Raw genomic sequence first — 16,695 nt, forward strand, 5'->3', positions numbered from 1 at the left:
CACTCTCTCTTATTCGATATCCCCGCTACCAACCATCTTTTGGTTTCTTATCCCAAAGCAGCGGTTTCTCCCCAACCACCTCATATTCTGTTGACGCGCATATGCACGGGTTGGGATTTCAGGTACTAGACTGTTGACTAGGTAGAATAATAAAAGCGTGGAGGCGCATTGCCACGTTTTTTTTTGCGAGATCTTCCTTTTTTTCTTCTATCTTTTCTTGTGTTCATCATTCCTGTGATTGGAAACCAAGGCTACTTCTATACATTAGGTAGCTTTGTGTTGCCTGAGACTTTGATTGCTTTAGCTGCAGCAATCCGAACTCAGATCAAACCCAGTTGGATACCATCACATCGTCATCGTCATCGTCATCGTCACTCGTCGCATCTGCGACACCCCCGATTGCCCACGATGTTGTTCGCAATCGTCTTTGTGTGCACTCGCATCTCACAAATTGTCACTCTGGTAAGCTCTTCCTCTCCCCCCTCTCTCACCATCACCCTCTCAGCGCATCGTATCGCATCGCATCGCAATTCTCTACCAAAAGATACTCATTCCTCCTCCCAGACACCGCCAGTTGGCATGCTCAGCTGGTTCGTCGGCAAGTTCAACGACGCAAACGTCCTCACCCCCAACGCCATCCTCGTCCTCTTCATCGTCACTGTCCTCGCCCTCGCCTGGTGCCTCTTCACCCTCCTCGCCTACAGCCGCTCCTCCCACAACGCGCTCTTCGTCTCCTTCGTCGATCTCTGCTTCCTCGGCGCCCTCATCGCCGGCATATACTTTTTGCGCGGGATCCAGTTTGCCGATTGTCAAGATCCCTCGAGAGACGAGATTTGGTACAACAAGGTTCATGATGTGGGCATCCCGGGCTTCTCTTGGGGGGTCAATAAGCCATGCGCCATGCTTAAAGCTTCGTGGGCTTTTGCTATTATGAATACCGTCTTCTTTGCTGTTACTGCATTTGCTGCGTGGATGCATGGCGATAGCGTCGTTGTGGAGGAGCGTGTTGTGCGACGGAGCTCGCACTCGCATCGCGGCAGTCACAGCCATCGTCACCGCAGCCATTCGGGATCTGGTCACAGCTACCACTCCGCTCGTCGAGTTTACGTATAATGGGAACGCTTCAGGGAAAAGGGGGAGAAGCAAGCACAATTAATGAATGGGGTTTACTGGGAACGGATTAGACGTCAACGTCTCCGTATACGAATGACGTTGCTGGGTTTAAAGGATGATCAGGCGCAGTACTGATGACTTATGACTGAAAGAGAGGCACGATTGCTGCAACGATAATGTTTTGTCTGATTTTTTCTTCTTTTTTTACGATATACATGTTGGGTTGCTCCAATTCAGGAGGATATTTACATTTTTTGCGCTTTGTATATAGTACGAGGGGCTAGCAGGTGGGAGTCCCTGATGATATCTGGCAGCGCTGATTGTCTGCGACGAGTAAATGATCAATGGCCAAAGTTTCTACCTCATCCAACTTTGCATCCCATATGTGTCCCACGTGGTCATCATAAAAAGTTTGTTCACATCCCAAACATCCCACAGCAGCACTAGTGCTTGTCCGCCTCTTCGCCCACATGATAGCCTCTCGCTATGCCACTTCGGCCCTCCTCTACCACCGTGCTGGCTTCATCTTTAAAGTCGCTGCCTAGTCCTTGCCATGTCCTCTGAGATCGGAGATATTCCGCGCCGGGGCTGGCTACGCCGTTGATGCTCGCTAATTCGCCTACTGTCCTCTTTATCAATGCATCGGATGACCGCGGCTCACTGTTGCCTTCCACTTGCTGAGCCTTGGATGCGCTTCTCGTCGGAAGCTGCATTGGCCTGCTGCTGCTAACGAGTTTTCCTGTTCGCAAGTCAAATACGGGCGGTAGTGATTCATCTTCGTCCAGATCGTCTCCAGCGCCATCTTCAGCCGTCGCATCTGCCTCATCCTTGTCATTGTCTTCCTTGTCTTCCTTCTTAACACCATCGTCAACTTCCAGCTTTAGCTTCTCGATGCCCCCCCACCACTCTCCACCCCATACTCGTACTTCCTCGCTCATCAATGCCACCTCCATCTCAAAGGGTGTAATGACCGGTCGCCAGTAGCCGGCATCTTCTTCGATAAGCCCGCTCTCCCAGCATCCCACAACGACCCAGCCCTCGATTTCGGCAAAGTTGGCTAGCTTGGCGGGGTTGAGTTTGCCCACAACAACGGTATAGCTCTTCTTTCCGGCGGCTGCGATCTTCTTCCGTAGTAGGTCGATTGATGAGAGGTAGTTCGATACGGAGAGGGTGTTGACGAGGATGCCAATGACACCCGCCGAAGCAAGGGTGAGGACGCGAGCGAAGCGCCGGCGCAAAAGACCTGCTGTTCGGAAGGTCGGGTTGTCGAGGGTGGGAGAGGACGGTGAAGGTACAGAGAGGACATGTAAGGAGGCGAATCGGGACTGGAGTGCGAGAAGCAGAGATGCGGGAGGATCGGAAATGTGGAATAGCGAATGCGCCTTGAGAAGCTCTTCGTCTATTGGGTTGCCCGATATTCTCCTGTTGGGTATTACCCCAGCAGGATCTCTGATCACCTCCGTCGCTACTATGTTGCTGTATCCCAACTCTCCGAGCGCCTTTGATATCGGCTCCACATGGTTCTGATATGTCAAGTCTGCCATGATGACGACTTTTGTGTCTTTGTGGCCGAAGTCTTTGGTGAATTGCTCAATGACGGCATCGTAATTCAGCTCTTGTGATGTGTATACGTATATGACCGGCAGTCGACTCGTCGGACTCAGGCATGTCCTTCCATAGTGGACTACCACGTCTGCATTTGTATGTTCGGCCGCAATCTCGTCGACGCAGCAGGCGCTGTAACTTGTGTCTGCCAGAATGCATATCCTCCAATCCTTTGCGCCCTCTTCTGCGCTTGCGTTTTCCAGTTCCTGCTTTAGCACTTCTACTACTCTTGGAGCATCGACGAGCATGTGGTCTGGAAACTGTAGCGCGACTCTCTTCCATCCACCTTGGCGGATCTCTGTCGCGGTGCGCGCGATCTCGTACGTCGTCCTGAGCGCATCGAGAGAGAGCGTGGACTTGGTTTCGCTTTGTTCGGTGGTTGCGAAGAGGTTATCGTCTGGAGTCGACAGCACGGGGGCTGAAGAGAGTTCGGTCATGGTCGCCTATTTGATCTGTTTGTTGCAACTCGACCGGCTGGTTGTGCTTTGAAAACTTGACGAATAGCTGGAAAGAAATTTCATATCAGGTCATTCACAAGGGCGTTGAAAAGTTGAGGTTGGAGGGGCAGAGCGCCCTGTGTAATAGTGGGGTGCGGGTGTCAATATTGCGCAGGAGATGCGGCAAAGGGGGTGTAAATTATGTATTGGATCCATCATTCATCATGTCGACTAGAGAGTTGGTTATAAACAAGAGACGTGACATCTATATAGTAAATTCACTAGAAAAGAGGCGCAGTAAGGCAATTATCAAGTTGATACTTTTTATATACTTATGCATTTGTGCATTTTAAGTATACGTTTATTAGCACTTCTTTATGCTATTGCATATGTAGTGTTCATTGTGTTGCCTGTGCATTACTTGCGCTACTACTCCGTACCAACCCCGTAGTAGATCCTAATGATCAAGTGTCCAGCAGAGCACGACATGCTCATAACTCCTATTGGTGATTTTCCAAGAAGACCGAGCGGCAGTTCCGACGTTGATAACATGATGCAATGTCTTAGAGGTGTCTCATCCAAACAGGAAATTCGTCTCTTTTACGAGTTACCACATGCGGATACCCGTCAACCGAGCTAAAAGCATCATCATCTCGGCATCCACAAGCTCGGGAACTATTCACCGCTAAGCGCTTGGCATTTACTTGCGTCCGAGAGCTTACATCGACATCGTACGGTTCAAATACTGGCAAAAGTATGCCTGAAATGGAAATTCGTCTATGTCAATGAGATTGCCCAATCGGATGCAAGGCAACCTCAGATTGTCTCTCAGCCAAATGTCTTGTTTGGTAATTTGTAGTATCATGCTGGGTCAAGTTGAAAATGGCGTTGTGGCTTTCGAAATTGAAAGGATCGTGGTACGAAATTAACGGCATTGACATTGTTGTACAAACGTCTGATCAATGAATCACCCGTGACATGTGAGACTTTTTACTGTAGGGCGGGCGCACTTATAATATCTGCTTGTGTCCCATCTTCCCTCTTGTTTTACAACGTAGTCTCGGACATACACCATCGACACAATGTCCAATGCCAGCGGAAAAGCACCTTCCAGTCACTTTCTTGAAAACAAGACCATAGTCATTGCGGGAGTAGGCCTTGCAGGGTCTGCTTTCGTTGTCGGCCTTCAGAAACTATGGAATGCGAAACTCGGCCAGCCAAACATCATCATATATGAACGCGATGCACAAGATGTAGCTGCTCAGAGGGAGACGTACAATCTGTCTTTGACAGGATACGACGACTCAGGTGGCCTTGTTGCGCTCAGAAATCTTGGCTTACTCGACGACATCTTGGAAAAGGCCGTGTCTGGACTCGACGGAGCTGGGTCTTTCAAGATATGGGATTCGAGGTGGAAAGAACAGGTCTCTTTCACTAGAAAACCCGTCTCTGGGATTCCAACAACCAGCATTCGAATTGCTCGAGAGAATATCCGTCAAGTCCTCCACAACTCATTCCGTCTTAATGATCATTGCGTTATCAACTGGGACTCACAATGTGTGGCTGCTACCCAACTCCCGAATGGTCGCCTAAGAGTGCGGGTGGTTCATGGTAATGACGACGAGAGCGAACCCGAGTGTGATCTCCTTATAGCTGCGGATGGGGCGAGCAGCAAACTACGACAAAGCCTTCGACCAAATGACACACTTCTCTCTAACGGCGCAGTCCTTCGAGGAGGAATAGCTACATTCAAAGAGTCTCTTCCGCAGCCACTCAGTGAAGATTGGGGCTTCGTCGTCTCACGCACTGGTGTTTCGGCGTTCTTTTCCCCCATTGGTGAAAACAGAATCTTTTGGACTATCGGACAGAATGAAACCCAGGTGCCCAGACTGAATCGCGAATCACTAACCCAAGCACAGGCTGTCATAGATAAGAGCCTGGAGCTTGGATCACACATCCCTGAACCTTTCTCGAGCATCGTCAAGCGGACAGACCCCAAGACAGTTTTGCTTCTAAACTCGCGAGACAAGATGCCATTTTATCACAGCGACATTACAAAAATACCTGCCATCTTTCTCGGTGATAGCAACCATGCGCTCAGCCCGTTTGCAGGAACTGGAGGCAATTTGGCGCTGGTGGATGGATGGGATTTGGCAACCCAGATCTGTAGCCAGAGCAGCTTGGAGGAAGCAGTCAGGGCATACGATGAACTCAGTGTGCCTAGAGCAACAATGTTTATCAAAAGATCAAGACGACTGATAGAGGCTGCTCATGACACTGGCTTGCGATACTATTTGTTTTGGTGCATGTTGTTTGTGGGCAAGTTTGTGAGATGGGTCATGTATAAGATGGGGAACTGAGCTGAGGTTCTAGCGGGGCGTGTTGCGGGAGAAGCGGCAGGCTACCTAGTAGAACTTATGCAGGGATACTAATAACGGTTGACAGGTCATTGTACGGAGTTCTGTACTGTGCCTAGGAGTAATTTGCTACGGATAAGATTGCTGGATTTCTTATAATTGATGTCGTTACTGGAGCCATTACCTGTTTCAAGAAAATTGTTGACTGATCAAGAGGACGGATTGGGTTTTGAGAGTTGAATAGACCACGTACAGGCATCTCCATCACACTGCTAACTATGCACTGTACCTGTCACTGAGTGCTCCACGCTTCAGGAGATACAGTGCTGATAGACAGTGCACTTGTGTATCGCACGCCACACTTTACGCGAGATAAGCCCAATTCGTAGCGATTAACGAGTCCCGACGCGATCGCGACGCGCTGCACCTCGACCGTTGCATGGGTTCTCTCTCTCCCATGTTGTCTGATTCTCAGCCCGCCGCTGGGGTGCCGGGCCTGTCAATTCTCTAACTCTTTGCCTCCAATTCTGCATTGTTTTCTACTTTATTCATTCATTACCGCTCGGATCCTTACCAGCTCCAAAATATCTAGCAATCTTCCCCTCACCTGGTGTCCGTCCTTGATCTGTCTGAAGCGGTCGTCTGTGTTTGATTCAAGATGCCGAGCGACAAAGCAGCGAGCGCTGCTCGCACGCCGGCAAAGGCCACCCGGCCAGCTGCTGCAGCCTCCTCTTCAGCCAAACAGAAGTCGATAATGTCCTTCTTCCAGAAGTCTTCGCCCGTCTCTGCTTCTTCCGCTGCTCGAGAAAAGGTCTCTTCTGATAACCAACACTCCTCCCCTCTGAAAGAGACCAAAGCCAACTCTTTGCCAAAGATGAAGGCCTCTGCCAAATTCTCCACCCCAGTGCCCTCCAGCGATGCTCCAGAACCCACAAGCTCGCAGGAGAATATGGATTCGACTGTCAAGCGAACCAAGGGCAAGGCTTCTGAACCTAGATCTGTCAAAGACGAAGAGAGCGAGATAGCTCCCAGTAGTCCCATCCGAAAGGTTTGCACCGTCTTCTCCCCAGGCCTTTAATGTCTGCTAACCGGCCTATGCAGGGGAAGAGAGCTGTCAACTATGCCGAATCTTCCGATGACGATGAACCCTTTGCCTATGGAGCGGCTTCACAGACTCGGCGGCGTGGTAGAGCCGCCCGCAACGTTGTCAGAGACGAAGACGAATACGGTGGAAGCGATACAGCCGAGCAAGAAGAAGAAGGTCCGTACTATCAAATTATCCTTATTCCATCTTCGAGAAGATAGCGCTAACAAGAGTTGCAGATGACATGGACGACTTTGTTGTGTCAGATGAATCAGACGGAGAGGCTTCTCGGTCCAAGAAGAGAAAGCGACCTTCGAAGCCTCAATCGGCACGCAAGCGCACAAACCTTTCGTCTTCTCCCAAGGAAGACGTAGAGCTGAATACTACGAATTTTGACGATGATGACATGGATTTGGACGATATTCCTGCTGGATCTACAGCCAAGCAATGGTCTTACAATCCAGACTCTACTGAAAAGCAAGCCGTCGTCAAACCTACCGAACGAGTCGCTACAAAGGACCCCAAGGTGAAGGAAAAGGCGTACATGAAGGAGCCTGACGAGCGTTATACTTGGCTCGCGAACATTCGAGACAAAGAAAAGCGCTCGCCCACTGATCCTGACTATGACCCACGAACTCTTTACATCCCTCCCATCGCGTGGAGTAAGTTTTCACCCTTTGAGAAGCAGTATTGGGAGATTAAACAAGATCTTTGGGATACCATCGTTTTTTTCAAGAAGGGCAAGTTCTACGAGCTTTATGAAAAAGATGCAACCATTGGCCACCAAGAATTCGATTTCAAGATGACTGATCGAGTCAACATGCGTATGGTCGGTGTCCCAGAGGGCTCACTGGACCACTGGGTCAATCAGTTCATCGCCAAGCAGTACAAGGTGGCCCGTGTAGAGCAGATGGAGACCAACTTGGGCAAGGAGATGAGAGAGCGCCAAGACAAGAGCGGCAAAAAGGCTGACAAAGTCATTTCTCGAAAACTTGGCTGTATCCTGACTGCGGGAACCCTGGTTGATGGTGGCATGCTCCAAGACGACATGGCGGCTTATTGCGTTGCAATTAAGGAATCTGTTGTGGATGATTTACCAGCCTTTGGCATTGCCTTCACAGATACTGCTACCGGTCGATTCTATCTGTCTGGGTTTGTCGACGACGTTGACCGAACCAAGTTTGAAACACTGGTCGCTCAGATTGGCCCCCGAGAGCTTTTGTTGGAGAAATCCGGCTTAGCGACAAAGTCTCTTCGCATTCTCAAGAACAACACTAGCCCTACCACTATATGGACAAATCTTAAACCAGGTACAGAGTTTTGGGATGCAGACACCACTAGACGAGAACTCGCTTGTGCAAAATACTTTGTTAGGGAAGAAGACGAAGAGGATATTTGGCCAGAAGCGCTCCAGGAACTCAAGGATGACGACCTTGTCATGTCTGCCATTGGTGGTCTTGTTTCCTATCTTCGATTCCTCAAGTTGGAAGGCCCGTTGTTGTCGCAAGGCAACTTTGAGATTTACAACCCTATCCAAAAGAACAGCACACTTGTTCTCGACGGCCAGACACTGACCAACCTTGAACTATTCGCAAACACTGTTAACGGCAATACCGATGGCACCTTGTTTGGTCTACTTAATAAGTGCATAACACCTTTCGGCAAGCGTCTATTCCGCCAGTGGGTTGCTCATCCGCTGTGTGACATTGATCGCATCAACGAGCGTTTGGATGCCGTCGAGTTGTTGAACGACGATCCGTCCGTCCGCGAGCAGTTTGCCTCCCAGCTGGTCAAAATGCCCGATCTTGAACGACTGATTTCACGTATCCACGCCGGCGCTTGCAAGCCCGAAGAGTTCGTCCGCGTTCTCGAAGGTTTCGAGCAAATCGAGTATACCATGACTCTTGTTGGTGCCTTTAAAGGTGGAAACGGTCTAATTGATAGACTCATTTCGTCGATGCCAAACCTAGAGGAGCCCCTAGCATACTGGAGCACGGCATTCGATCGTCAGAAAGCAAAGGAAGAGAAACTTATGATCCCAGAGAGCGGCGTCGATGAAGACTTTGACGCCAGTGCGGCCCGAATTGAGGAGGTGAAGAATCAGCTAAATGATTTGTTGGCCGAGAAGAAGGCGGAGCTCAAATGCAAGACGCTCAAGTTTACAGATATCGGCAAGGAAATCTATCAAATAGAAGCGCCAAAGAGTGTCAAGATCCCATCCAGCTGGCGCCAAATGTCTGCAACCAAGGATGTCAAGCGATGGTATTTTACTGAACTCACCGGCCTTGTTCGAGAGCTCCAGGAAGCTGAAGAAACGCACTCCCAGCTCATCCGGGAGGTTGCGTCGCGATTCTGCAAGAAATTCGACGTTGACTACGAGACTTGGCTGAAAGCCATCAAAATCATCGCCCAGCTTGACTGTCTAGTCAGTCTTGCCAAAGCCTCGATGTCACTTGGAGAGCCAAGTTGCAGGCCGCAGTTTGTCGATGAAGAACGTAGTGTCCTGGAGTTTGAAGAACTGAGACATCCTTGCATGATCAATACGGTGGATGATTTCATTCCAAATGACATCAAGCTCGGTGGTGACCAGGCCAAGATTAACCTGCTTACCGGTGCCAACGCAGCTGGTAAGTCTACAGTTCTCAGAATGGTAAGTTTCTCTATCTACATTTTTACAATACTCGCCTGTTCGTCTTGGAAATCTAACTCGCATATAGTCGTGCATTGCCGTCATCATGGCTCAAGTTGGTTGTTTCGTTCCGGCCAAGTCGGCTCGTCTCACTCCCGTTGATCGCATCATGTCACGCTTGGGAGCCAACGACAACATTTTCGCTGCACAATCCACCTTTTTCGTGGAGCTCTCTGAAACAAAGAAGATTCTCGCCGAGGCTACTCCTCGCTCACTCGTCATTCTTGATGAGCTGGGCCGAGGAACAAGCTCATACGATGGCGTAGCTGTCGCACAAGCTGTGCTGCATCATGTGGCAACTCACATTGGCTGTATCGGCTTCTTTGCGACGCACTACCATTCTCTTGCTACTGAGTTTGAGAATCATCCAGAGATTCGCGCTCGCCGCATGCAGATTCATGTTGACGATGAAGAACGTCGGATAACGTTCTTGTACAAGCTGGAAGATGGGGTTGCAGAGGGCAGTTTCGGCATGCATTGTGCCGCCATGTGTGGCATCTCAGACCGCGTCATTAAGAGAGCTGAAATAGCCGCAAAGGAATGGGAGCATACCAGCCGTTTGAAGGACAGCTTGGACAAGGCCAAGACAGGATGCTACATTCCACTGGGCATTCTCAGCGATGTCTGTTCTTTGCTTGGGAACAAAGGTGATGTCGGTGCGAAGGGAGTTGAGGTTTTGCTTAAAGCCATTGAAAGCCTATGATATTTTTATCCGCGTTTCTAGCATAAAAGTTCGAGGTGGTGCACTGATCTCACGACTTCGGACTGGTGTTTGTGGGCATTGTTATGAGGGATTTTATAAGTCATTAAGAAGGGTATATAAACCACACATACGGCTTAAGGCGTAAAGGCGTACAAATACGTATATTAGACATAATTTAAAGACCAACAAAGCATGTCCATCTCTCTATGATTCGAGTAATGATCCATGTAATTATACAAATAAGTGTTTTTGTCTATTGAAGCAAACTCGAACTAATCCAAAAACATATTCTAACATGAAACATTTCAACATCAAGTAACAAAACTACCATATTACAGACACTCCGGCAAACATTCTAATCCAAAATCCAAAACTCATAACCATTCTACCACCTTTATCCAGTCTTTTGGCGTTTCCTCGCTGATCTTCTAGTTGGCTCCTTTCTTTCCGTCTTCTTTGGCGCTGCTTTTCGTGGTCTGGCTGCCTTTCCCTTCAACGCCTTCTGCAATACCGTTACTTTCTTCTTAACAGGTCGAGGTGTAGCCGCTTTCTCTGCCTTTGCGTCAGGCTTCTGTGGTATCTTCCCAGGTGTAGGAGTCGCATGTCTGCTGTTGACCGCAGAAGAAGGTCTACTCTTCCTCTTCCTCTTCCCGTTGACATCCTTGTCCGAAGCTATTTCCTCATCATCCGAATACCGAACATTTTTGTCTTGGACATATGTTGAATCTCCCTCCGACCTCAACTTGAACTGCTTCCGAGCCTTTCCGGTGACAGGGGCATTGAGCTCGTCGGGAGCTACCCAGCCGTTGGGCAGAGGAGTCGGGCCTCGGAACGGAGGCCAGGGAATGTCCCAGCAGCCTTTGTTGTCGTCGTTGTTTGGGTCAGAACGCCAGTAGGAGCCGTTTGCGTTGGAGGCGTTGAGGGGGTACAAGGTGCGAGAGTAGGCGGGATATCGGCGAAGGAATTGCTTTCGGAGGTTGCCGAGGGGTTTGGGCATGGCGGCGGATGGGATCCAGCCGCTGCGGTTGGGGAGGCGTTTGGTTGATCCTATGCCGCGACGGATTCCGCAGCAGCGATTTTTGTCGTAATGGAGCTGCAAGATGTTAGTTATGAGCATACAGATAGATTAAATGTGAGAATTATATCGTACCTCGATTTCCTTGGTTCTTCCTAGGGGGGATCTATCCCGTTTATGTTTCTTAGGAGCCTTGCGGAAGCATTTTGAGCAGTAATAGTCGTCAGTCGGCTCAAATTTAGGATCATCAAGTCCCCAATTGGGCGATGGAGCGCGTCGGGGTGGCCTGGTGCGTTTCCCGTCTTCGTCTGTCTCGCTGTCTTCGTCGTCATCTTCGTCGCCTGAGAACGTATAGTTGCGGTCTCCCTTCTTGCCTCGCTTCTTGCCTCCTCGTTTGTGACGTTTCGAGCTTGAGGGATCTCCATGAGGGTCATCTTCTGACTCTTCGTCATCAGACTTGTCTTGATCTGGTTCATTCTCGAAATCAGACCCATTGTCTGGTTCAGATTCTGAGGACTCGGGGGATTGAAGTTCAGGGGATTCGGCCATCTTCTGGGTCTCTGGTTGGCTAACTTCAGGCTCTTTTTCGCTCTCGGCCGCCAGTGGATCTGAGTTTGCTGGTTGAGAAGCAGCCCTACTTCGGGTCATGCTTGGAGATGATACATCGAATTCATCGAGTGGAATGTTGGCGAGGACTCTCTCAAGTGCGGTAGGGAGAGCTTTTTGATGTGCATCTGGATCAAGAGCCTCTGTCAGAGGTGTCTCGCAGCCATTTATTGCACGATTAACGGCTTGCACAAGTGCTCTGTTAACAGTAACAGTGCCATCCTTTGAAGGATCAGTCGATTCTTCACCAGATCTTCCCACATGGAATCTTTTTGTCGGCCGCGGTCGTCTTGGCTCTTCATCAGACTCATCCAGGTCCATTTCTTCCGGACTTTGCTCTGCTTCAGAGTCGGCGGCGCGAAAGACAGCTTCGATTGACGGAAGTTCCTCTTCTTCATGAGAATCGACGGCCCCAGTCTCGGCTTCATTTATCTGCATTCGAAGATTATCCTGTTGTTGATTGAATGCCGCAACATCTGGTGGTAAAAACAAAGATTTTTGTCCATCATTCTTCTTATAGCACGCGACCATATGAGCTGCGTTCCGATCCCAATCCGCTTGATTAGCGTTACCACTGAACTCGTCGCCGCAATAGCGACAGTATCTTCCACGCTCTGCTCTGGATCCTTTGCAACTGTTCCGATTTTGATCTCGTCCATCTTGAGCAGGATGGTGTGTGTCGACTTCGCAGTTGTTTCCATCGTCGCCACAACGATCACAAAACTCAGAACCCTTCTTTTGGCGATGGCTCTGTGTTTCCGGTTGGTCAACAACCATGTCATCATTGGCCAATGCCACTGGTGAAGGGTTAAGACGCCTCTCGACTCTTTTTAGGGGAATAGAGATGACCCCTTTGCCGTCGAACCGCCGTATGGTTGCTTTGGTAACTCCTAAAGCTTCCATGAGCTCATTCCTATGCTTTTCTCTCAGATGGCGATGAACTCGTTCCTTGCTCCAATGCTTGGGTATAATGCCGTTGCAAAACATACACTTTCTCAGCATTAGGGGTGGTATCCGATTCAAGCGAATGTTTCGCATGTCCCATAACGCTCGTTGAAGGCGTGCTTGCTCCGTGAGCGTCCTGAATCTCGTTGCTATATTTGGCATATTGTCTCCGGTGCGAAGCTGATGTTCGACAGATGGCCCATTCGTTGGGATTTGAATGCCAGAGCTGTTCGACTGTGAGCACGATTCGAAGTTGTCATAGACACTGGGTTGATGGAGCCATGATCTTTGCCGCATGTCGCTATCACCAGATGCATTTCTACCTAGACGTTGGGTTTTGGCCGGCTCGGGATGAGTCATTTTAACCAGTTCCGTCTCTCGTAGTCTTGCCCTAACAGCCTCTACACCAACAGAGCTGTCACGAACTGGCGTCTGGACTGCCTCCTGGGCTGGCTCTTCAGCTCTATCCTGAGGAGCTCCTTCTTCCTCTTGCTCCCTGGCATCTTCGTCCTCAGGCTTTTCGATTGCAGCTTGAATGTCGGCCACGCGTCCATATCGTGGGCCCCAGATGTTGGTCTTGTCAACTTGATCCCGCCAATTCCATGCTTTTGAATCAAGAATCTTGATCTTCGCCGATGGAGTCGGTATCCTGGCACGAATACTAAACCACTCTTTGTCCGTGGTATTGGGCCCGATGAAGAAACAAGGCATATAATCTCCATCATTGTCAATGTTTTCCATGGTGGCGTCTTCGGCTTCTTTTTCTTCCCTGTGAAGCTGGTCTTCCGGTGTGTTGTCTTCATAGTCGCTGTCTTCGTTGCCGTGTTCTCCATTGCTTTCACTGCCAGCGAAGTCGTCGTCATCCCCACCATTCCAAGCATCATTCTCTTGGCTGCAGTCGCTGTCATCGCTTGCTCCACCACCTCGAAGACGCACAGTTGGTTGCTCAATCTGTGAATGTTGCTCTGTCAAAAAGGTATTCGAAAGACTTGACAGCCAACTCTGCGGGGGCTCAACGGGTATGGGATACGATGGGTCCTCTTTCCCTAGACAGCTGTTAACAAACGGAACATCGGAATCTCTAAGATCGAATTTACCTCTAAGCATATCTTTCCCATAATTGCGCTCTTTATGCGCCGTGAGAAAATGCAACGGCGGATCAATGGCATATCGCGGCGGCTCTGGCTTTCGACTCTCCATTTTAAAAGTCATCTTCGCCAATTGGAAGTCCATTGGCTCAACATGGAGCCCAAAGTAAAGCATTGTCAGTTTTGTGGGAATATCAGGTGTGACGCCTTGGAACCGAGATCCTAAGAGATCGTAGAAGTCGCGGGTATTCTCCTCTTGTATGGCTTTTAGGACGGCTAACTCAGATGGTATAAACAGACGAGCCTCGTGTGTGGTAAACTTGTCCGATAAGATTCGACCTATCGTCATGTCGGGATCTGCGAAAAGCCTTTGGAACTCCTGAAGGACATCATTCCACTTCTCGTCTTCGGGTGTAACGAGCAAGTCAATTCGCTCCTGGGCTTCTTCTTCGGTAATCGATGAGGTCTGTTCGAAGCCTCCTAAGAACTCTTCTGCGACGCCGCTCTGCGTGTCCATATCGTCTTATAGTCTGAGATGATGTTCGCTTATAAAAGATGATGGAAAAGAAGGGGCCAAGAGTGATATTCACTCTCAACAGTGGTTGTATAGAAGCGTCAAGGCATAAATCAGTGTAAGAAGGGTCGAAGACTAGGAAAGAAAGTGAAAATGCATGAATATTGTGAAACGCAGCAGAGGATTGTGGAAAATAAATGATTGGGAAATATGTGATCCAGAAATAACAAGAGCATGACTATCCTCAGATGCAGTTGGCTCCCGCATTAAGAAATGCCTTTGTCTCAACACCAGTATGGAGCGCATCTCAAAGGCTCTTTGTATTTACATATCGCAAGAGCAGGACGTGCGCCTGAAATGATCTCATATCTTCTTAGAGTTGACAGGAAAACAACCAACATGTGTTCTAATTTAGGAATTTGAAAGGTTCATCCCAAAGGAATACTTACAAAGAACTGGTTGCAGCTTTTTTATGCCATCTTGTCGGCACAATACCTGGTGTATCCTTGACCAAGTCATTCTTTTCTGCATTATTCGCGACACGAGGAAGGGATGAACAAGTCTACGCACTTGGATGAGTCTTCATGAAAGTAAAATTATCCCATAGCTCGCTTCGATGAGACTCTGATGCCTTCAATTGAGAGTCCCATCTCACCCAAGTTGCGCTCTGAGTGTAATTCTTTGTTAGTTCAACAATGACGAGAAACGTGAGCGCATCGCAACCTCTTTGTATCATCACTTGTCCTGTGCTCGCGCACAGATATTCTAGGGCTCTATCGGTGCTTTTGCTACCGCATTCGGCACGTTAGCCTTTAAACAGCAGAATAAAGTCGGTTTCCTTTAATGAGATTCCCTAAATAGATATACATTTGCTCTTTCAACGATGCAATAGCAAGCAAGTGGCCCACGTGCTCTTCATGATGCGTAACGTCCAGCAAGCTCTTCCAGTTTCTCTTGAAAGTCGGAAAAGTAATTGATGGCTTGGATGATCTTTCCTTCGTTTGTTCCAAAACCGCTCCTTGTGAATGCAAGTTTCCAAGCGCTCTCATCTCGCAGAATGGAGGCATATTTCAGGGCATTCAAGCTCTTCGCGGCTGGTTCATCTGCAAAATACTGGCCCGGTCTCTTTGTCGTTTTAGAAACGTCCAGACGCGATAGCGCATGCAGAAGTATCGGGGAAATTGTGATGTGATTCACCCCTGCTAGTTGTAACACTTCATCGACAGAGGTGAGAGACGCAGCAAGAACGCGGGTGCGATGATTGTATGCATTGTAGTAAGCCTGAGCTTCACGGCAGAATGCGAAAGCTTTATTGTGGTCGATGTACCTTGTAAAAGTCAGCTTGCCCATATTACGGTATTGCCTCACATACCCTGTTTCAAAATGCACTTTCAGTTCGTTGATATAAGGCGCGATATAAGTGCAATTTGCATCCGAGGCCAGAACTGCTTGCTCCATGCAAAACATAGTTGTCGCCAGCGTAGTTACGCCGTTGGCTTCCAAGGTGCGACATGCACAGAGACCGTCCCAAGTCGCAGGTATTTTGATACAGATACGCTTGGTATCAAAATCAGGCGCCAATGCTTTGAATATGGCAACAATCCCTTGCTTGAACCTTAGTATGCGACTCTGAGCTGTGCCTAGTCGAATGACTTACTTTGAGCGTTGACCACCGTTCCCGCCTGTGAGTATGACAATTTGGGGTTCGTTTGAACATGCACGTATCCTGTGATGTAGGGAGCAATCAACAACTGCAGCTTGACCATCTATGTTTATTAGCAGAATAGCTTGGTACAAGTAGAGCTTTACATACCATAATCTCGACCATGAATTCGGGTAAAGACGTTTGACCTCGAATCTCATGTAGTCTATCGGCGTCTCTCGCACTCTCTCGGATCAATACTTCATGGTGTAGGGATGGGTCCCCATTGGAAACCTTGGTGAGTTCGAAGTATGCAATGGCCTAACGATATAGTCAACATCTGTTTGCGGGATAAATCAGATAGCATCTTGAGCTACCTGGTTCGAAGTGCAGTCGACAAAAGGCCCCAAACTCTTGGCCACTAATGAAGTCAGTTAGTTACTTGTCCATATCTTGTCAACGAAGGCGCTGTTACCTTCGCTGTCTAGTGTATCGCAATCAATAACACTGTGTTGCCGGAGAGCATCTAGTAGAGACGGCATCGTGTATGTTAATGTCACTTATAAATTCTTTAAATGAGACATGAAAGTTGAAAAGCCTGAGAATATTGATTCAGGCAACTCGAAGCCTCAGGAAGCCAAGCAACAGCCGATAACGGCGGCTAATTGTGGTGGTGCCACTCTTCAAGATGAGAGTTTCAGTCTCCAAATATGAGCGATGATCTTTTTAAAGCAATTTAACTTGTCGATCGTTTTCGAATAAGGAATACTTGAATGTTCTTTCTGCTGTAAAATATACATGCATGTGCAGTATCATCTCCATATCAGCCCACTGACCTCAGGTTGATGGCGCTGAGGGTGGTCACATGATCCAGCACGTGTCTCCCCTCTGATAGCC

General features: G+C 48.8%; 6 protein-coding genes across 6 annotated transcripts; 3 read left to right on the forward strand and 3 right to left on the reverse strand.

Annotated features, from left to right (window-relative positions):
- Positions 1-408: 408 nt before the first annotated feature.
- Positions 409-1,113, forward strand: M431DRAFT_501333 (hypothetical protein; the record flags this gene model as incomplete). Its single annotated transcript, XM_024918007.1, has 2 exons — positions 409-462; positions 565-1,113. 2 exons carry the CDS (start codon positions 409-411, stop codon positions 1,111-1,113), a joined length of 603 nt encoding a protein of 200 aa, XP_024767931.1.
- A 443-nt stretch (positions 1,114-1,556) lies between these two features.
- M431DRAFT_100362 (hypothetical protein) lies at positions 1,557-3,155 on the reverse strand (the record flags this gene model as incomplete). The annotated part of the gene is made up of 1 exon (XM_024911198.1): positions 1,557-3,155. One exon carries the CDS (start codon positions 3,153-3,155, stop codon positions 1,557-1,559), a length of 1,599 nt encoding a protein of 532 aa, XP_024767932.1.
- A 1,059-nt stretch (positions 3,156-4,214) lies between these two features.
- On the forward strand, positions 4,215-5,885 carry M431DRAFT_513827 (hypothetical protein). Its single transcript, XM_024920107.1, has one exon. It carries the CDS (start codon positions 4,238-4,240, stop codon positions 5,513-5,515), a length of 1,278 nt encoding a protein of 425 aa, XP_024767933.1. The 5' UTR covers positions 4,215-4,237; the 3' UTR covers positions 5,516-5,885.
- A 381-nt stretch (positions 5,886-6,266) lies between these two features.
- Positions 6,267-9,988, forward strand: M431DRAFT_100370 (hypothetical protein; the record flags this gene model as incomplete). The annotated part of the gene is made up of 4 exons (XM_024911199.1): positions 6,267-6,560; positions 6,614-6,773; positions 6,818-9,246; positions 9,314-9,988. 4 exons carry the CDS (start codon positions 6,267-6,269, stop codon positions 9,986-9,988), a joined length of 3,558 nt encoding a protein of 1,185 aa, XP_024767934.1.
- A 244-nt stretch (positions 9,989-10,232) lies between these two features.
- Positions 10,233-14,438, reverse strand: M431DRAFT_547175 (hypothetical protein). Its single transcript, XM_024921243.1, has 2 exons — positions 11,139-14,438; positions 10,233-11,081 (listed from the first exon to the last, which is right to left on the reverse strand). Exons 1-2 carry the CDS (start codon positions 14,157-14,159, stop codon positions 10,383-10,385), a joined length of 3,720 nt encoding a protein of 1,239 aa, XP_024767935.1. The 5' UTR covers positions 14,160-14,438; the 3' UTR covers positions 10,233-10,382.
- Positions 14,439-14,732: 294 nt separating this feature from the next.
- Positions 14,733-16,358, reverse strand: M431DRAFT_155971 (hypothetical protein). Its single transcript, XM_024912944.1, has 6 exons — positions 16,274-16,358; positions 16,176-16,219; positions 15,970-16,119; positions 15,814-15,922; positions 15,529-15,760; positions 14,733-15,483 (listed from the first exon to the last, which is right to left on the reverse strand). Exons 1-6 carry the CDS (start codon positions 16,338-16,340, stop codon positions 15,072-15,074), a joined length of 1,014 nt encoding a protein of 337 aa, XP_024767936.1. The 5' UTR covers positions 16,341-16,358; the 3' UTR covers positions 14,733-15,071.
- Between the last annotated feature and the right edge of the window lie 337 nt (positions 16,359-16,695).

The sequence above is a fragment of the Trichoderma harzianum genome (assembly GCF_003025095.1).
Source record: "Trichoderma harzianum CBS 226.95 unplaced genomic scaffold M431scaffold_27, whole genome shotgun sequence".
NCBI classification, from domain to species: Eukaryota; Fungi; Ascomycota; class Sordariomycetes; order Hypocreales; family Hypocreaceae; genus Trichoderma; species Trichoderma harzianum.